This window comes from Mastomys coucha, unplaced genomic scaffold, assembly GCF_008632895.1.
Source record: "Mastomys coucha isolate ucsf_1 unplaced genomic scaffold, UCSF_Mcou_1 pScaffold12, whole genome shotgun sequence".
NCBI classification, from domain to species: Eukaryota; Metazoa; Chordata; class Mammalia; order Rodentia; family Muridae; genus Mastomys; species Mastomys coucha.
Genome location: NW_022196894.1, coordinates 78,631,663 through 78,654,164, shown reverse-complemented (window position 1 = coordinate 78,654,164; position 22,502 = coordinate 78,631,663). Strand labels below are relative to the sequence as shown.

Here is a 22,502-nt window from a genome sequence, read left to right as displayed (position 1 = left end):
TTTTTTTTTTTTGTGAAATGATTTTCTTCTGAGGCCTTTTAAAAGAAGATATAAAGTTTACATTTTATTAGCTTTCTTCTTGAAAAGAAGCATATGTAAGCTAGGTTGCTATGATCAGGAGAATAAATTTATATATGCAAGTGAACACTCTTCATTAAAGTTTCAGTGTTAAATGGGTTAGAGTGACTTTAAAAGCTGAGATGATAAGATAAACAATTTTATCACAGATACTATCTATATGCTATGACAAAGGAATTTTTCATTTCTAAGTATTTACTGAAGGTTTTTAGAGATTAATGTTGAATAATATATTATCTATTTTATCCTATACATACTATTGATAACTGCATTAGAATCACTATTATAGTATGAAAAAGTTCACTTTTGAGCAAATAATTCATCAATAAAGCAAATGTATATTAATTAAATGAAACATGAAAATAGAAAATGTGAAATCAGACTGAATCTGAGTTATAAGATTATTTATGGCCATTTAACTGCAGAACATACCAGATATTACTACCTACATTGATAGTGCTGGAGAAAGTGCATTTACAATTGTTCATATATCAACCATGAATTATAAATCAAATGAAAGGAATTCGAAATGAAAATCATGAAAAGAATCAATATTTCTTACCATGCATTGTTACAAAGTAACTGTTAAATTAAGTTCATCACAAAATAATTAAGTCTAATTAGTAGTCAATATGTAAGAACTAGTCACAGAACTTAATGACATCCCAATAGGAATCAGGCATACCATATATCTGGGGAGTATTGCATTAAAACACATACCACGAACCTCCTATCTTCTTTGTTTTCTGAATGAGAGCTTTAGTTCAACTCTGGCTTCAGAGTAAGATGACACCTTTGAGACACAGCAAATGAACAGGCACAATGCCAAGAAATAGGCTTAAGTTAAAACACAATGGGGTTTGAGGAAAAAAAAACTCAACCATTTAACAGGCTTAGTTCAGTGCTATTGTATTAAATGACACAGGTTTTAAAATAGAACTGTCTTGAGTCTTTGAACTGCTTCTTGGCATTTGTTACATTGTAGATGTTTGGTATAGGAGAAAGACTTGTGGTAACTTCTTGTTATACTTTGTAATGTTCAAAATTTTCATAATCTTTATGCAGCTCTTGATGCAAAAGTGTATATAGAACAATGTCAGACATGTGTACTGAAAGAGTGAATAGTCAATTAAGACAGTCATTTTCGTGGCCTCTCATGTACTGAAAAGTTTATTAATATAAATCTTTGTTACTTACAACACCCTATCTAATTTTGATTGATTTTGGTTGTTCACTGTTTATGACTCACTCTGTACTATGTTTTGAACTTTCTTTTAAATTAAGGTGATTACATTGCTAAAGTTATTCTTTTATTATTTGATTTTATACTCTTTTGCTATGATAGTAGGTGCACATGTATATGTTTATTAAAAAATAGCAACTTTGTATCTTCTGTAGTTAGATAGACAACCTTATCAAAATTAGCTAGGTTGTTTTAAGTAGTCTAAGCTTACTTGAATTCATGCTGATTCTCCTGCCACAAGCTCTAAAGCATAGGTATTGGCTAACCGGTTTTGTGTGTCAACTTGACACACTAGAGTCATCAGAGAGGAAGGAACCTCAGTTGAGGAAATGCCTCCATGAGACCCAGCTGTAAGGTATTTTCTTAACTAGTGATAAACGAGGAGGGGAAGACCAAGCCTCTTGTGGTTGTTTCCTCCCAGGGCTGGTAGTCCTGGGATCTATAACGAAGCAACCTAGGCAAACCATGGGAAGCAAGCTGCACCCTTCTTTGGCTTCTGCATAAGCTCCTGCCTCCAAGTCACAACCCTGCTTAATTCCATGCCTTGACTTCCTTCAACAATGGACTATAATCTGGAAGTGCAAGGCAAGTAAACACTTTCTTCCACAACTTGGTTTTTGGTCATGCCATTTGTCTCAGCAATAACAGCCCTAAGTAAGACAGCACATGGTTACTTTCATTCCTTAGCCTGTATTGCAAATAGAACATAAGGTGGTTCTAAGTATATTATGATGCCATAATTTTAATCTTGTCATACCCTATTTCTGTCTGTTTATAAGAATTTAAAATTCTAGAGAAAAAAATCAAAGACAATGATCTATCTCCCACTCTCTTCAAAGAAAACTATATGATGACTCCGAAGACAATAAAGATCAGAGCAATCATAAAAAAACCAAAACCAAAACCAAAACCAAAACCAAACAAAATTTTGATGCTTTATCTTGTGTGTTTGTCTTTCTCCTCCCTACCCCCATCATTCCGGTCCATAACAAGCCAGCTAAAAGGATATTGAGATGTAACAAGTACAGAAGGGCAGATATGCTTGGAAAGGAGTCAGCCCATGTGGGAAGCAATGAGGGCAATTCTGTAAAGATTTCAGAAACTGAATGTCAAAATTCTGTGCAAAATACCACAGAAAGGTCAAACTAACCCAGACTTTTGCTTATACTGGGCACACACTAGCCAACACAGCGAAGCTCTAAATGAACGCTAAAAGTGACAACAAAATATCCTTGTAATTATTAGCTTTAAAAATGCTCATATTTTCATGAAATACTCAGAGTTTGCAGAAACATGAATATTTACAGTATCCATGAAACTATTTGACATATATTTACATTCAGTGAACCAGAAGAGCATTGCCAATCCCAAAGAGAAAAGAAAATTAACAGATGTGAACCTGAATACATTGCTGTTTGTTTAGAGCTGATATTTTAGACAAGCTTTACTTGCTACTGTAGATGACAGGAAAACAGAGTTGCATAAACTACCCAAGATTGTATTGCTACCAATATCCTACAGTTATCAGGGATGGCAACACCTGACCAATACAGATGCAGATACTCACAGCCACCCATCAGACTGAGCCCAAGGCCCCACTTGAAGAGCTAGAGGACGGACTGAAGCAGCTGAAGGGGATTGGAATCCCATTCAAAGAACAATATCAACTAACCAGACCACCCAGAGCTCCCAAAGATTAAACCTAACCAAAGAGTACACATGGAGGAATCCATGGCCTCAGATACAAAGGTAGCAGGGAATGGCCTTATCTGACATCAAAGGGCGGGGAGGCCCTTGGTGCTGTGGAGGCTTTTGTTTTCGTTTTTTGCTTTTTCTTTTGATTTTTCGAGACAGGGTTTCTCTGTATGGCCCTGGCTGTCCTGGAACTCCCTCTGTAGACCAAGCATTTGGAATGTAAAGTAAATAAAAGAAAATATTAATCTGGAAAAAAAACTCAGAAGAATAATGAAGATAAGGTGAAAATCTTTAAAATAGAAAATATATACATATAGGATAATAGCAATTTTTAAATCAAAAAGCTAAAACAATCTAAAATTGACAAGTTTGAAAAGATCAGTGATCTTACTAAATCTCCCAGAAAAAGAAATCATTATCAATAAAAAATATTTATCAATGAGACACATGGTGAAATAAAGAAGACACATGATAGAAATAGAGAAGATATATCTTAAATTGAACTAAAAATGAATGATAGAATATGAAATAAAATTAAATTTATAAAACTTAAGAAGGAATTATAGATGTTAAGAATCATAGTATGATACTTAATCATCGCATGATTAAGTAAAAAGCAAACTGTAACACAGAGGAGTCCAGCATTATATATTTAATACATTGCAATTTAACTATTGAAAAACAGTTTAAGTATGTATGATAGAGGCCTTTGCAGTCATTCAAAGCATTTTATTGGGCTGCTTATTTGTTAAGAATTAATGAAGTCACTAAAATAGCTTTCTTGAAATAACTTTTTTTAGCATGTTTGGTAAGTTTGTATATGAGATAATTTATTCAAATTGATCTTAGATAATTTTTAAAAGAAATTCTCAAATTCAAATTCATCTTGTTTAATAGTTGCTATTACTTTCCTTTAATATTAATTTAGTGAAAATATCTTGATAAAATAATTTGTAAACTTAGTACTTCAAACAGTCCCAGTAAGACAGCTAATGTTCTTCAGTTACCAGAGAATATCCAACACTCATAATTCACATGTAGTTATTGAAAATGTCATTACATTCTTCCTCTTTAATAACATATATAGGCTTCTGGCCTACAACTTGGCCTAGGGCACACCCATTGCTCCAAACCCCATCCTATAGGACATTGGTTGTAACCAGGCTCACAGGTGAGAGACCTCCAACTCAATATCTGGCCTTACAGAGACCCCCAAAGGCCCAGCATATGCAGGACCTATCTGCCCGATCAGAGACACATCATCCTTCTGATCCAGAACTGCATCAGAGAGCAGATCAGGTATTTCAGTGCCCTGCCCCCAGCACACCCACATCCAGAGATAGCTTGACTCCTAGGAGGTCTATTAAAACTATGTTATAAAGACAGCCTGACTCAAGGAGGTCCATCATAACCAAACTCATAGAAAGGACAGGATTCAGTAAGAAAGACAAAGGCCAGTTAATACCTAAAATAACCAGATAGCTAGAGGCAACATCAGGAACATAAGCAACAAAACCCAATGCCATTTGGCACCATCAGAATCCTGTTCTCCCATCACAGCAAGCCCTGTATACTCCAGCATACCTGAAAATCAAGACTCTGACCTAAAATTCCATGTCATGAAGATGGCAGAGGACCTGAAATAACTCTCTTACAGAAATACAGAAGAACAGAGGTAAACAGGTAGAAGCTCTTAAAGAGGTAACACAAAAATCTCTTAAAGAAATACAGGAAAACATAATCAAGCAGGTGAAGGAATTAACTAAAACCATCCAGGAAATAGAGACAATAAAGAAATCACAAAGGGAGGCAATCCTGGAGATGGAAAACCTAGGAAAGATATCAGAAGTTACAGATCCTCTCATGACCACCAGAATGCAAGAGCAGAAGAGAGAATCTCAGGCTTAGAAAATACTATAGAAGATAATGACACAACAGTCACATAAAATACAAAGTACAAAAAGCTCAGTGGTTAAGAGCGCTGATTGTATTTCCAAAGGTCCTGAGTTCAATGCCCAGCAACCACATGGTGGCTCACAACCATATCTAGTGGTATGTTCTCTTCTAGTGTGTCTGAAAAGAGCTACAGTGTACTCATACATAAAATAAATAATCTTTTTTAAAAATCTCTTAACCCAAAACATCCAGGAAATTCAGGACATAACCAAAATATCAAACCTAAGAACAACAGGGATAGAAGAGAGGATTCCCAATGCAAAGAGCCAGGAAACATCTTCGACAAAATCATAGAAGAAAACTTCCTTAACTTAAAGAAAGAGATGGTCATAAATGTACAAAAAGCATACAGAACTCCAAATAGATTGGAGAAGAAAAGAAATTCCTCCCTTCACAAAATAATCAAAACACTAAATACACAGAACAAAGGAAGAATACTAAAAGCAGTAAGGGGGAAGACCAAGTAACAGGTAAACACAGACTTATTAGAATTACACCAGACTTGTCAACAGAGATGCAAAAAGCCAGAAGATCTTGGACAGATGACATACAGACCCTAAGAGAACACAAATGCCAGCTGAGGATACTATACCCAGCAAAACTCTCAATTATTATAGATGGAGAAACCTAGATATTCCATGACAAAACCAAATTTAAACAATATCTTTCCATTAATTCAGCCTATAGAGGATAATAGAAGGAAAATTCCAACACAAAGAGGGAAACTACACCCTAGAAAAAGCAAGAAATTACTCATCTCACAACAAACCCAAAAGAAGAGAACCACACAAACATTATGCCACTATTAACAACATAATAACAAGAACCAGCAATCATTGACCTTTAATATCTCTCAACATCATTGGACTTAATTCCCCCCAAAAAGACATAGGCTACCAGACTGGGTATGTAAACAAAACCCATCTTTTTTTTTTTTTTTTTTTTGCATATAGGAAACACAACAGTAATAAAGACAGGCACTACCTGAAACTAAAAGGCTAGAAGAAAAATTTTCCAACCAGGTGGTCCCAGGAAACAAGCTGGAGTAGCCATTGTAATATCCAATAAAATAGACATTCAGCTTAAAGATATCAAAAGAGATGGGAACGGATACTTAATACTCCTCAAAGGAAAAAAAATCCACGAAGATGAACTCTCAATTCTGAACATCAATGCTCCAAATATAAGAGCACCCACATTCATAAAAGAAACTTTACTAAAGCTCAAAGCACACATTGCACCTCACATAATAATAGTGGGAGGTTTCAAGACCCCACTCTCATCAATGGAAAGATCATGGAAACAGAAACTAAAACCAGAAACTAAGAGAAGTCATGAACTGAATGGAGTTAATAGTTATATACAGAACATTTCAGTCTAAAACAAAAGAATATACTCTCCAAGTACCTCATTGTACCTTTTCCAAAACTGAACATACACTCAGACACAAAAGAAGCCTCAACAGACACAAGAACATTGAATTAATCCCATGCATTCTATCAGATCACCTCAGACAAAAGTTGGTCTTCAATAACAAGAAAAATAACAGAAAGCCCACATATATGGAAACTGAATAACTCTCTACTCAATGATGACTTGGTCAGGGAAGAAATAAAGAAATTAAGGACTTTCTGGAATTTAATGAAAATGAAGGCATAGCATACCAAAACTACTGGGACATAATGAAAGCAGTGCTAAGATGAAAATCCTTTGCAGAGTACCTTCATAAAGAAACTGGTGTTACACAAGCACCTTAACTGCACATCTGAAAACAGGAGAGCAACAATAAATCAATCAATCAAACAAACACACACATACACATCCTAGAGGAGTAGATGGCAGGAAATATTCAAACTCACATCTAAAATCAATCAATTAGAAGTAAAGAGAACTATATAAAGAATCAACAAAACTAAGATGTAGTTCCTGGAGAAAACCAACCAGATAGATAAATTCTTAACCAAACTAATTAGAGGGCACATAGACAGTCTAAGTTAACAAAATTAGAAATGAATAGGAAAGCATAACTACAGAAACTGAGGAAATTCAAAATATCATCAGATCTTACTACAAAAGTCTATACTAAAAAAAAAAAAACTGGAATATGTACATGAAATGGATGATTTTGTAGATGAAGTATCAAATTTAAATACAGATCTGATACACTATCTAAATAGTCCTATAATGCCTAAAGAAATAGAAGCAGTCATTAAAAATCTCACAACCAAAAAAAGCACAGGGCAAGATGGTTTTAAAGCAAAATTCTATCAGACCTTCAAGTAAGACCTAATAGAAATACTTTTGAAACTATTACACAAAATACAAACAGAAGGAACACTACCTAATTCATATTATGATGCCATAGTTACATTGTACATGTATATGTATATATCCATATATACCCAAAAGATGCCACAATATATAACAAGGACACATGTTCTACTATGCTCATAACACCCTTATTTCTAATAGCCAGAAGCTGGAAATAACCCAGATGTCCTTCAACAGAGGAATGGATAGAGAAAATATGGTACATTTACACAATGGAGTACTACTCATCTATTAAAAACAAAGACTTCATGAAATTCTCAGGCAAATGGATGGAACTTGAAAATATCCTGAGTGAGTCGATTCAGTCACAAAGGAACAAACATGGTATATACACACTGAGAAGTGGATATTAGCCACAAAGCTCGACATACCCAAGATACAAATCACAGAACACATGAAGCTCAAGGAAGTGTGGATGCTTCAGTCCTTTTTAGAAGGGGGAACAAAATACTCAAGGGAGGAAATACAGAGATAAAGAGTGGAGCAGAGACTGAAGGAAAGGCCACCCAGAGACTGTCCTATCTAGGCATCCATCCCATATATGGACACCAAACCTACACACTATTGTGGATGCCAAGAAGTGCATGCTGACAGGAGCCTGGTATTGCTGTCTCCTAAGAGGCTCTACCAGAGCCTGACAAATACAGAGGTGGGTGGATGCTTGCAGCCAACCATTGCACCGAGCATGGTGTCCCCAATGGAGGAGTTAGAAGAAGGACTGAAGGAACAACCTCAAAGGAAGAATAGTAATATCAACCAATTCGACTCCCAAGAGCTCCCAGGGACTAAACCACCAACCGAGGAGTACACATGGAGGGTCCCAGGGCTCCATCTGCATATATAGCAGAGGAAAGCCTTGTTGGACATCAATGGGAGAAGAGGTCATTGGTCCTGGGAAGGCTCTATGCCCCAGTGCAGGAGAATGCCAGGGTGGGGAGATGGGAATGTGTGGTTGTATAGGGGAACACTCTCATAGAGGCAGGGTGAGGGAGGATGGAATGGGGGTTTCAGGGGTGCAGGAAAGGGGATAACATTTAAAATGTAAATAAAGAAGATATCCAAAAAAAAGAAAGAAAACTACATCCAAACCTATGTTATGAATTATTTATAATACCCTTTAATCAAGTAGTTCTAGAATTCTACAAAGTCTAGAATACAGCTAATATGAATATCATTGACAACTTTTTTTATTAATACTCTTTCTTAAAAGATTTATTTATTCATTTTATGTATATACGAGTACACTGAAGCTGTACTGATGGTTGTGAGACATCAGGTGATTGCTGGGAATTTGAATTCAGGATCACTGCTAGGTCTGTTCGACCCTGTTTGCTCTTGTTTGCCCCACTTGCTTTGGCCTAAAGATTTATTTATTATATCTAAGTACACTGTAGCTGTCTTCAGACACACCAGAAGAGGGCATCAGATCACATTGTAGATGGCTGTGGTTGCTGGGATTTGAACTCAGGATCTTTGGAAGAGCAATCAGTGCTCTTAACCACTGAGCCATCTCTCCAGCCCTCAATACTCTTTTAACAACAGTAATTTACAGACAATAAACACTTTTTTTGATGAAAAAATGTAAATGTCAGTAAAAGACTGTCATATGCCACTGCATCCTATTTCTTATACTGATGGAATTCAATAAAATTATGAATGATTGAAAACACAACTATATATTTAGGACTTCAGCCTTTAAACAAACACAAACACACACACACACACACACACACACACACACACAGAGAGAGAGAGAGAGAGAGAGAGAGAGAGAGAAACAGAGACAGAGAGAGACAGAGAGAGACAGACAGAGACAGAGACAGAGACAGAGACAGAGAGAGGATTCAAAGTCTAAGGACTTGTTTATCAAAACCAAGCAAGGGTGAATATTTTCAGTTATATATTTCAAAGTATAACCATGTACTTTCCTAGATAATTCTAGAAATTGACTGAGTTGTTACCTTCTATCTGAAGCTATGCATCAAATAAGACATATTTTTTTCCACTCACCTAAAGTCGTCGCAATGATAACCCATGATGAGTGTGACTTACATTCAATGTCCAGGTGCATGCTCCTCTGGTGCCCGCCAATCCGACTCGCAGCCTCACAGTCATATCTCCCGGCATCTGATAACTTCACGTCTCTGATGTGCAGTGAAGAGCGTCCGTGCTGCCCTTTAACTTCAATGCGGCCATCTGGGCTCTGTGCAGAATCATTCAGAAGAGAAAACAAAGGGGCGATTTCTTATAATGATGAAAAATGGTCCCAATTTCATCGTGTTTATTTTGTAAGCATATTCAATGAAAATACGATGGTAATACATTTAGAAACTGAAGAGTACAGTAACACATTTAGTAGTATAGTTTCTGTATTGGCTGCTTCATGGTATTCTGCCTCTCATTTTCCACAGTCACCTGCTAGGACAGCCCTGACACACAAGGTGCCCTTTCACACATATTTTATCAACCATGTTTTTTTATCTTTTTGCTACTTTTTCTTGTAACTTTTACCCTTTTTATTGAAAATAGATTATTTTCTCATTACATTATATACTGATTACAATTTCTTCTCCTTCTATCCTTCCAGTTTCTCCCCACCTCCCCTCCTTTCTCCATGTCCACGCCCTTTCCACCTCCTCTTAGAGCAGCGTAGGCACTAGGCAGTGGTGGCCATAACTTTAGTAAGGACTCAAGAGTTACAGGCAGGTGGATCTGTATTTCTTTGAGGCCAGCCTGATCTTCAGAGAGGGTTCCTGGATAGCAAGAGCTGCACAAAGAAACCCTGTTTTGAAAAACAAAATACAACAACAACAACAACAACAAATAGGAAGAAAGAAAGAAAGAAAGAAAGAAAGGAAGGAAGGAAGGAAGGAAGAAAGAAGGAAAGAAAGAAAGAAAAAAAGAAAGAAAAAAGAAGAAAGGGAGAAAAAGTGGAAAAGAAAGAAAAAAGAGAAAGAAGCGAGGAAGACAAGAAAGAAGGAAAGAAAACTAGGTTTCTAAAAAATAACAATAAAATATAACACAATAAAATATTGGCTAAAAAATATCATGGACAGAAGAAAAAGGGCCCAAGAGAATGTATGAGTGAGAGACCCACTCATTTACACACTCAGGGGTTCCTTAAAGAATCAAACTGAAAACTATAATGCATTTGCAGAGGACCAGGTGCAGGCCAAGACTCTGCAGGCTCTGTGCTTGCTGCTTTGTTCTCTTTGTGGGTAACTTATTATGCGACTAAATTTAAAATAAATGTCTACACATTTGTGGAATTTTATCATAATAATTTTAGGATCATCAAAATTCAATTCCTATCAAAAGGTATTTAGGTAACATGGAATTGATGATGGGGTAGAGTAAGTTTATAATTTTGTCAATATATTGTTACATTATCATATACTAAGTGGTTACTTAGAATTTACCTTCTACCAGAAAAAAAGTAATCTTTCTAAACAACTTTGATAACGGATTCCTCCCCAATATAATTTCTTACTCATGCATAATAGCAAGCTATAATTTGAGAAAACAATCTCTCACCAAGCTAATTAAACAGAAGAAAAGGACATCAAAAACAAGAATTTATAAAATGTAAAAAGACTCAGAAAATCTAAAATAAAATCACAAATTTCTAGACAAGGTTAATAAGTCCTTCTCCACAATTGCACAGGGGTCCCTTGACTGGTCAAATACAAATGTCCCTGTCTGATAGACCAGTTAACACCTCTTGGTTTTCTTTTCTTTTCTTTTTTCAATTTATTTTTTTAATTTTTATTTTTTTTATTTTGTATTGGATATTTTATTTATTTACATTTTAAATTTTATTCCCTTCCCTGGTTTCCCCTCCGGAACCCCCCATCCCATCCTCCCTCCCCCTGCTTCTATGAGGGTGTTCCCACACCCACTCCCACATCTCTGCCCGAACCTCTTCAGCTCCTTCAGTCCTTTCTTTAACTCCTCCACTGGGGATGTGGTGCTCAATCCCATGGTTGGCTTCGACCATCCACCTCTGTGTTTGTCAGGCTCTGGCAAAGGCTCTCAGGAAACAGCTATATCAGGCCCCTGTCAGCATGCACTTCTTGGCTTCCACAATAGTTTGTGGGTTTGGTGTCTGTATATGGGATGGATGCCCAGGTGGGGCAGTCTCTGGATGGCCTTTCCTTCAGTCTCTGCTCCACTCTTTGTCTCTGCATTTCCTCCTGTGAGTATTTTGTTCCCCCTTCTAAGAAGGACTGAAGAATCCACACTTTGGTCTTCTTTTTTGAGCTTCATGTGGTCTGTTTATTGTATTTTGGGTATTCTGAGCTGTTGGGCTAATATCTATTTATCAGTGAGTAACTATTATGTGTGTTCTTTTGTGACTGGGTAACCTCACTCAGAATGATATTTTCTCGTTCCATCCATTTCCCTTAGAATTTAATGAATTTATTATTTTTAGTAGCTGAGTAGTAGTCCATTGAGTAAATGTACCATGCTTGGTTTTCATGCTGCCCACAATTCCCTGTTGCAGGCCACTCTTGAGACAATTCAAGCAGACCCTGACTTTGGAGCAACCCCAGAAGATATTGGCATTCGATAATCTTTTTAAGATGTTACAGCAGCCTTGCTGACATGTAAATTGATGGTTTTCTCTATTCTTTTTCCTCCGAAGCCTCTCCTTTCCAGAAGCAGCTATCATACTTCAAGGGCATCGGCAGGCATTTGATATGCATCAGAATCAGCAGGATTATGCTTAAAGTCTTGCTTTGTTTTGAGATAAGGTTTTCAATGCAGCTCAGGCTTCACTCAGATGCTGGTACTCCTGCCTCTCTCACTGATGCAATCACAGTGATGTTCTCCCTACCCTACATACACAGGTCTGGAATTATCTCCTCCAAACAACTTAGGGAGATCTGAATTTCCTTCCATGATAGGAACTCTTGGATGCCCTATACAGTATCAATGCTTGGCCTTAGATATGTTTGGGAATTTAATTATTAATGCATTTTCTAAATGTAGACTTATCTGAGCTTGTCACCTTCTTCAGCTATCTCCTTTCCTTCCCAGGAACTTTGTTTCAATCAGTCAATCCGGCATTGTGCACAGCTGCTTAATCTCTACTCGTACCTCTTTGAAGGGTATTTATATGTGTCACTTGATTTAAGAGGGAACAGGCACATTTTTTAGCTGAATGTTACTCAGAATGACTTTCAAACTGTGCAAAACACACGGATATATTTCTTATGATTTTCTGACCAAAACTATATCAAATGCAGAAAGCATTTCTCATGTTCTTAAGAATATATTTTCTCAGCATTTTTTCATTTTCATAATCACTTCATGAATATTTCATCTCACCTTGCCTGTATAACTGCAAATATCATCACTTCCCAAGTAAACTCCACTCCTTCAGCCTGACAGTTAAGGACCTCATGTGTTATCACCTTTCTGTTTGAGCACATTTTACAATTTGAATACTATCTACTTAAATTATTTCAAATTCCTTTTACTATCCTGAGTATCATGTCCTTTCTCTAAGACTCTAACATCCTTGTGCCCAAACTATTTCACCTTTATTGCTCCTATCATCTGTATTTACACTGCAAAATTCCCCTATTATTTAATTTTATTGATGAGATATTATTTACTATTCAAGACAGTCTTGCTTGCCTAAAAAAATAAAATGAGTTATAGCACTTTTGATCTCTATGCTTTGATTTGGACCAATGTTTGTACTAAGTTATTTTCAAATCTGCGGACCCTACAACATACAATAAAGCTACTATTGAATAAATGTGAGAAATTTCAGTTTTGTTTTATGGCCATAAATGTGGCCATAGAACAGTGCCTATAATAGAAAAATATATTTTTATATGTTTGGAAAAAAATTAAAAAATCATAAAATTTACAAGTGGCTAAATAGAGGAATAGTTCTGTTGTTATTTAAAATAGTTCTGTTGTTAGTTAAAAGTTTGCATTGGACTTCATTTGAATGTAGCAACATGTTATATTGTTAACAATATAAATAAAGCAGCTGGAGTGTTCATTAAACAGGAGAGAGCCCTGGGTACACTCCAAGATGACCCACGTTCAAGTTGCAGGGCTGACATTGCTACTCAAAGCTGTCTGTAACTGCAGTCCCAGGAGACCTAAGAATCTTTTTTTGGCATCCATAATCACTACATATACATGGTATGTAGACAAATTCAGGACAAACACCAATACTTTATTCTACTACTGTATTACATTATTAACTAAATTATTGAAAAGTGACTTATTATTCCACACAAATAAACACATTCTTTTTTTATAAACCATATTAGATCATATGGAATTTGACTTAATAAATTCTTATTGTATGCTAAATTAACATCAATCCAATGGTAAAAATGTTAATTTTCAATATTACTATAGAAGCATACTACACTTTTTATTATAAGAAAAAACATTAAAAATATATGATTTATTGAAAACTAAGTCATTTTCAGAATTAACTTAGTCTCTGTAAAGTTCATTATTGGGCATCTGACTAGAAAACCAAAGTCATTACTTCCTATATCTGACATTCCAAAGGACATCTCTTCTTTGTATTACAAAAAGGCATTACACAAACCTAAAAGAAAATTCATTTATATCTTGGCTTTGGTTCAGCACTGCTTGAAGATTCATTTAAGACATCTGATATTTGATTGTGACAGGTTAATGGGCATTTTAGCTCCCTATCTAGTTCTTCCAGGGTCTACCACTGATTAGAAAGCAAAGTGTCTGCCTGAACATTATCATTTTTGTCCTTCACAGAAATGAAATCCTGCACTTTGATTCAATCTTTACCTTTCCTGAAGGTCAGTTTAAAGGAGGTTTATTGTGTAATAGTTCAATAATTATATAAAACTTTTATACACACAGCTTACTATTATTTCAACAATTCATTATTGAATGACCAGAGGATAACTGTCATCCTGATTTAATATTTTCACTAATTGTTACTGTAAATCAATTAAAATTATAAAATGTACCCTCTTCTACAAAAAAGTAAATAAAAACCAAACATACATGTATATGGTTATCTGATGTTGGCATACATTGTAAATTTAGAATCATTTGTGTCACATAGAGGTTATCATACATAACATATATACATACTGCTTTTGTCTTGTTTTATATCATATCTTTGAAAACTTATAGTGCATTTAGTCCTGTTTCTTCTGTTTTTATTTATTGATTGTCAAAGTCTTACTAAAAAGCCCAGTCTGATTTTTAACTGGTTTCTCCTGCTTCAGTTTCCAATGTACTCTAATGACAGTTATGCAGTTCTTTGGAATTTGAGAGCTCTATGAATCATTTCACCCATTCAACAACTCTGAGTCTTTTATTCACTTATTCTATGAAAAGCAAAGTCTCCACACACAGTGTCGAGCAAAAATGGAATAGGCTTTATCCTTAGTGACATTCCAGCTTAAGTGAGAATAAATATATTAATTTCCAAGTATAATAAAAATTAATTTTACCAGACTAGCGCTCACCAAACACCTAAAATGTGGCCTAAGATCTACAAATTTTGATAACTGGATGGTGTGGGGAAAAGAATTCAAAGTAAATATATCCAGAACATGCAAAAGAACCCAAAGAACATTACTGGTACATATAAGAGAACAAGGACATGAGGCCTATTCTGATTCAGAGAGGTACAGAGACTGTCTGCCCAGAGAACCCAAGAAAAAAACAGAAGACTGAACCCAGTTACCCCAATTAACCCATTCCTGTTGGTAGCCTCATTTTCAAATAGTATTGCAACTATATTGATGTCAATTAAATTTGGTTTCAAATATTTAGACATAAAGCAAAGCAGGGCTGTTAAATACATCAGTAGGAACACACTACAAAGCTTATTACCAAGGAATTGCCTAATTTTTAAAAATTATATGAATATTTCATTAACCAGTTCTAGTAGTTGTACCATGAATTTTAAATAGAAACCTCCTCTTTGTTCTGTTTAAGATCTCTGTATACTATTAGCATTAATTTTCTTTCCTCTTGATTTTCTCGGTGCTTCTTAATTTACTTTCTATTTTCCCTTTATGAAATGACCTTTTGTGTTATTACTGGTTATGTTAGAATCATAAATATGTGTAATAAAGTATAGTACAGGCAATAAAAATGCCTACTATGACTTTTCATAGGGTGTAGTACCACTTTCTTCGCTTATATGCACAATTTTTTATATTTACAATCAATAGTTTACAGAAAAATATCAGAATCAAATATAGTATTTATAAAGAATTTCATATACAACAAATGGTACTTCTCTGACACCATTCAAAACTTTAAAAAAGTGATAGCAGCTGTATGTCAATAATGTAGGATCACAGAGCTCTCAAAACCATTTTCTATATGCATCTCTATTTCCACCTTTTCTTTGATGTTAATCTATGTATTACTAAAGACATATTGTAGACACTATTTCAGGTTCTGGAGATAGAAAAGTTCCAAGAAGAGCAAAGGCATTAGACTCCCAGACTTACAGAAAATGATAGCAAATTTGACAGTCCATACTAGTATAGCTGATGTTCAGTGTATCAACTAAGGTGATTTGCAAATGGAAGGAATGTATCATGCAGGTATTGTTTGTCTATATTGCAAGAAAAAAATACTATAATACACCAGCCATTTACAAGAAAACACATAGAGAAATTGATGTTTCATGTTAAAAAATGTCCCAAATTCAGGATGATATACAAATGTACATTTACTATCTCTGGATCACTTTAGAGCTGTACATCCACAGAGTCAGCCTGGACTAAGAAGAGTTGAGAAAAGAGAAAAGTGGAGAAAGTTACAAGCCTATGCTTGAAAAATGACAAAATGGTTATTGAGCTGATGAACCCTCCGTGAAGAAGGTGAATCCGGTGTGAAGTGGAGTGGGTAAAAGAAGTAACTTAAAACACAACACTATGATAAAGAATCTATATAATGTTTAAGAAACTGAAAGAACATGATGAAAGATGACCAACGTCATTAACCTTCATGAATAGGCCAATCACTCTATGTATTCCACCCGTTAGTAAGACTGTAATAAAGGTATATATTTCCAAATGCTGGTGAGGACATGGAGAAACTGGATCTCGCATACACTGCCCCCGAAGAAGTAAAATGGTTGTAGGCATGTTAGATAAGGACAGTGTCTCAAACATGTAAGCAAACACTGGTAATAAAATCTTTATTTAAACAGCATGATTACAAAAGCCAAAATAATAAAAAAAAAGCCTTTTATATTTTCTGGATAATAATCCATCTAATAAGTTATTTATCGATGAAGAGAAATTATACCTACCTCAAGAAGGAAACTGCAAAACTATTAGCCCAAGTGGGAAAAAGCAATATAAATGTCATATTGAAGGACTTTTTCAATTTGAACTATCACCAATAGTTGATCTGACAAAATAGAAATATAATAATGGTTTGGAAGACTCTTATAGGAATGGGAAATAGAGGTGAGAAACACACCATTGGTTACATTGATAATTACCTGCTTATCAGGAAATCATAAAAAATAATTAGATCAAATTAATGGTTACAATGTATTCTATGCTAGTTATGTATAAATGAAACTTTTGAAAAGTACAATTCAGAGGAAAGAGCTTATGTATTATAAACATGGAACAATACATGGAATTGTTAGCATTCGGTCTAAACTCCACCCAACAGTTACCTGGCAACAGCCAGGTATGTTCCACCCCACAGTTACCTGGCAACAGCCAGGTACCCCTGACCCTACTATAAAAGGGGCTACTTGCCCCCTCCTCCCTCCCTTGCTCCCTCTCTTTCTCTTTCTGCCTTTCTCTGCCTCTACTACCCTCTTAACTTCCCTCCCCATGCCCTGAATAAACTCTATTTCTATACTATAACATCGTGTCGCTGGTTCCATAGCGGGAAGGAAAGTGGCATGGCCTTGCTGAGACATCCCTTTCCCCCATACCTCATCACCCCACCATAGGACATATTCCCTTTCTCTTTAGCTTTTTATAAATATATCAGGAATATTCTACACAAAAGAGAAATCTAGATCCACTTGTAATTTGCAAAGATCATTTATGATGTATGGAGAAGGAAAAGGGACTCAATATCTAAGGATTGTGATTTTTGAAATTCTCTAAGTTCAATGTGCTAAAATTCAATATACAAAACTAGTGATATTAGGATTGGCTTTTTTGTTGTTGTTGCTGGTAAGTTTATTAGGCAAAGGATTCTTGACCATGTTTAGTGTCTCAGAGCACAGGAAACTGCATTACAGGAATGGAAAGATTTTAAGATCAGTGAGAATGGAAAACAGTAAACAAAAATGAGCTTCAATACACAACAGGACTGATACATATAGGAACTCACAGAGATTGGCAGCATATATCGAACACCTCATTTCAGAGCAGGTCCTATATTCCTAAAGCAGTAGCTGACCAATACAAAACCTACTCAGTGCTATTTTTAAAATGTTCATGTCTCATAATTCTTTGTATGGAAAATTTTAAATTTTTTATTATTTTATTTTGAACCTTTTGCTTATGTAGTATGGTTTCTTGTTTTGTGTTTTGTGCAATTAATGTGTATGCAAAAGTATGTGTCTCTGTAATTATATATACTCGTGTTTTCTCGATGACTTTTTAAAATAATTATGTTTATTTTTTCTTGTTTTAGTTTTTATTTTATTTTAGGTAGCTATTTTCTAATGAGAGAAAGAGAAGAAGGCCAATTTTTGAGTTGAAGATTAGCCTGGGGCAGAGGGTGTTTAGGTACAAGCTAGGAATGTTAATTTCAGGGTGGGTTCCCACCCAGCTAGTTTACTTTCTGTGATTAACAAAGGCAGGCAAATCAGTAAATTCATCTGCAATGTAAAAATGTGCTCAGGTCTCATTCTATGGATCCTAGAGCTGGGGTCAGGAAACTAGCAGAAGGGAACCTCTGGTAATGACTCAAATGATATGCAAATAAAGACTGGTCTTTTGGTCTATGAGATGAGCTAGTCAGAGTTTTTGGAATTGTAAGAAAGAACTGTCTTGGTAGAGAGAATTCTGCAAATCTGTTTAGAGCTTGTAACCCACTATTTGACTTCGAGTCTTCTGCCACCTCTCAGGAACTACTCTTCAAGCGGGTATCTGGCATTTGAATATTACATTTTGTATGTTTAACCAGAGAACTTGTTGAGAATAGAAAGACAGAAAGAAGACTTCACAGGGACTACCAACAAAATAAGAGACTTACAGTACAGGTCATAAGGAGAAAGTACAGGGAGGCACATGGCAAATCAAACATTAAAGGAGGAATAAGAACATGAGTGAGGTAAGGACATGGGTGTTGCTAAACCAAATTGAATATTAATAACCCATATATCATTCTATCATTTTATAAAAGAATTACTATATGTATATATAATTTAGACATTTAACATTTCTTTCAATTAATTTGTTTCTTATTTTTGAGATATGACTTTGTTTATTACTCATGCCTGATCTTGTGCTCTGTATAACTTAGTCTGGACTTGGACTCATAGCAATCCCCTGAAGAAGAATTTTATCCAGCAACATAGCTTTTCTGGCAAAGAATCACATTAAATGCCTTCTAGATCAGTGCAATTCAGCTGGAATGCAGACCCTACACTACTTTAATCCCTCTGGCTGGAATGTAGACAAGCTCTTAGTATACACCTTTAATCCCAAATAATGAAGGCAAGGGCAGTTTGTAGAAGAATGCAGCTATGTTTGAAAGTGACGTCTAATTGAGGGACAGACAAGGGGATGAATCAGAGGAAGATATGATAGAATGAGTCAGAGATAAGATACGCTCAACTCTTATAAGTACAGGAAAGGGGCTACTTGTACACACACCCACACACAACACACACACACACACACACACACACACACACACAAACACACACACACACAGGCAAGAGACAGAGAGAGAGAGACAGAGTTTACAGTCACAATGAAAGGACTTTGGATTTTTTTCCTTTACCTTAAGTAGCAAGGGCAAAACCAATTCAGGAACATAACCTGGTAGACCAGACTGCCACCATGATCCATAAGACTGTTGATGTATGTTATGGAGAGTTTCTGCCCAACTCTTTCCTATTTAGCTCTCTAATAAAAGACACAAAAACCGGCAGGGCAGTGGTGGCGCACGCCTTTAATCCCAGCAATTTGGAGGCAGAGGCAGGCAGATTTCTGAGTTTGAGGCCAGCATGGTCTACACAGTAAGTTCTAGGACAGCCAGGACAGAAAAACCCTGTCTTGGAAAAAAAAAACAAACAAACACCAAAAACCAAAAACCAAAAACCAAACAAACAAAGACACAAAAACCTACGATTGTATTTATAAGCTGCTGGCACTGTGTTTAGCAGGTCCTGAGCTATTACACATATTTTTGAGACAGAGTTGGAAAAAGTAACTTAAATTTACACTCGTTCTAAAATTATAAAGTCATAACGTCAGGAAAAAATAAATGGACTTATCATTAATTTGCAACATATATAAGATTTCCTAATTCCTTTTTTATTTCACTTTGTGTTTTGATTTGATACCATTAAAATTAAAGAAATTGCTGTGTGTGTGTGTGTGTGTGTGTATTTGTAACTTCAGCTTCAGTGGGTCAGACATGATCTCATTTCCACAGGAACAGATCTTTGTACACACACACACACAAATGCACACATACTCTTACACGTGTGCTTACACGTATACATACGAATGCACATACACACGCACACATACACACATACACAAACACACACATATACAAATATATATGCAATTTAAAATAAAACTAGAAATCAGCCTAGGTAAATGTTACTCATTAATATATTAATAGACAAGATTAGTAAATAGTTATACTAAAACTGAATGTTGTCAATCATTATACATCTGAAAATTAAAGCTACCATTATAATCTCTCAATGTGTAGCCAATATCAAAGAGTAAATTTCATAGTGTATTGGTAAATATGTGTACTAAACATTCCTTGTAATCATATGTTAGAAAGCAGTGCACAGATTCTCCTTCAGAACGTGAAGAGGAAGGTCCTTTCTTCAAGAGGTCCAGTGCTGTTTAAAATCTCAGGAGAAAAGGGAATAAGGACATTATTTTAGGGGTGTTTTGTTATTACAAAGTGATAATAGTTGAGGTTGGTAATACATATAATATGACTTATATACTGCAGAATGTATTAGAAACATTGCATATCACAATAGAGCACCATAAGTTAGACCTGTTTCATATATCAGTAAATTCAATTTCAAATAAAATAATTTGAAAATCAATAGTCAAAAGAAAGACTTAAAAAAACCCTAACTTTGTCAGAGATTTTTTAATTGACAAATAAAAGGACTTTAAAAATAGTGTATAATGAAAACTATTATAAGGGCATGAACAAGAGAAAATATTGCATATTTGGTTGCTTTTTATTTTTTTATTTTTTATATTTACTTATTTATTTATTTATTTATTTATTCATTTATTTATTTATTTATTTATTGGTTTTTCAAGGCAGGGTTTCTCTGTTTAGCCCTGGCTGTCCTGGAACTCACTCTGTAGACCAGGCCGACCTCGAACTCAGAAATCCACTTGCCTCTGCCTCCCAAGTGCTGGGATTAAAGGCGTGCACCACCACCACCTGGCTGGTGTGGAGGAGTGTGTTAGAATATATACCCAGGTATACATGGATGACATCTAAAAGTTTTATTGTAAGAATTCCCTTGCATGGGGTAAATGGAATCATTATACTATCCATAAAAGGAGGAAATATGTTATGGATGTCATCAAACAACTTAGCTGCAGCTACAATACCCTATGTTGTATTACCATATATTTTCCTGTAAACTTATTTAAAATTATATCTCAAAGAGATATGGGGTAAAGTTTTCCAGTGATGCATGTCTATTAGTAGAAGATGTAATTGATTTAACAACATTAGTATCAGGAAAACACTTGGTAAGAGATATCTAAAGAATATAAAACATAAATTGCTTCAGGCATTCCAGATACTTGGTATGAGAAAAGAAGACATGTAAGAAAGAGCCTGCATTCCTAATTGTGCTGGGAAACATGGATTCAACAAGCATTCATGGTGAACAAGGAAGAATGCTGTCAATGTTATGAAAGTATATTAAAATTTACATTACTCAGACATAAAAATGATACAGTGTACTATTTGTGGTGGTGATTAAGACAGCAGGAGCAGTTATTTCCTAGAAGTTAGTAAGGGGTGGACAAAGTCAGAATAGATAATCTTCATTGCCTTTTCTTCTTTAGCTCCTAAATTTAGAGTGCAGAGGGTGCCATTTGCCAACCAACTATGTCTGAAAATTTTACATAAGATATAGTGTGTAACAAAATGAGACTTTAAATTAGACATAAAATAATTATCCATTCATATTAAATTAAATATTATTAATCAGTAATTTATATATCACTTTATACATTAATATAGTTATTAAATATATACATAGACATCCTATAGTAACTCTAATTTTTTTCAGACATGATTGATATATTTGACGTATCAAAATTTCACTTGCCAAAGTATATTCAGGGGCAGGGTTTGGGGTAATTATTTCATTAGAAGGCATCACATTTTTTACAGTTAATTGACCATGGGATAGTATCTAGAGGAAAGGCAAAACTTTCAACAACAACAAAACAATGTGGTGTGTGGGAGTGATAATTACAAATATCAGCAGACAATTAGCTTGTACTACTGAGGCATGAAGCATGGTAACACTAGTAGTGATCCTTTAGTTCAACTGAACAAACAATCTGGACTGAGTTTGCACAAGACAGTAGGCACTGAAGATATGGCGAAAATACACACACACAATCAGACCTCCTCCATCTCCTTAGCAAGGACACTAATAGCATTTATAAAAGTGGTATGCTGAGGCATAAAGCACTCTTTAAGGCCATGAATGGAGACGTTTCTTCAGATGACACCAATGGGCTCCACTCTTGTCTGGTAAAGTGGGTTACCAGGTCAGAGACTGCTAAGAAAATGTGGCATCTCAGCCAAAGGAAAATGACTTATTTCTTCCATGCCTTCATATATATGAAAAGAAAGAAGTAGTCAAAGGTACAATATTTAAATTTCTCTCACAGTTGACCCACTTTAAGAAATGGATTGGCCGGGCGGTGGTGGCGCACGCCTTTAATCCTAGCACTTGGGAGGCAGAGGCAGGCGGATTTCC

General features: G+C 35.4%; 1 protein-coding gene across 2 annotated transcripts in view; it reads right to left on the bottom strand.

Moving 5' to 3' along the window:
• Ncam2 (neural cell adhesion molecule 2) overlaps positions 1 to 22,502 on the bottom strand; it is a 409,274-nt gene that overhangs the window by 112,718 nt on the left and 274,054 nt on the right. For both annotated transcript variants that reach the window (XM_031364293.1, XM_031364292.1), the window contains exon 9: positions 9,356 to 9,506. In XM_031364293.1, the coding sequence (XP_031220153.1) occupies positions 9,356 to 9,506 (151 nt within the window). The remainder of the gene's footprint in view (positions 1 to 9,355; positions 9,507 to 22,502) is intronic.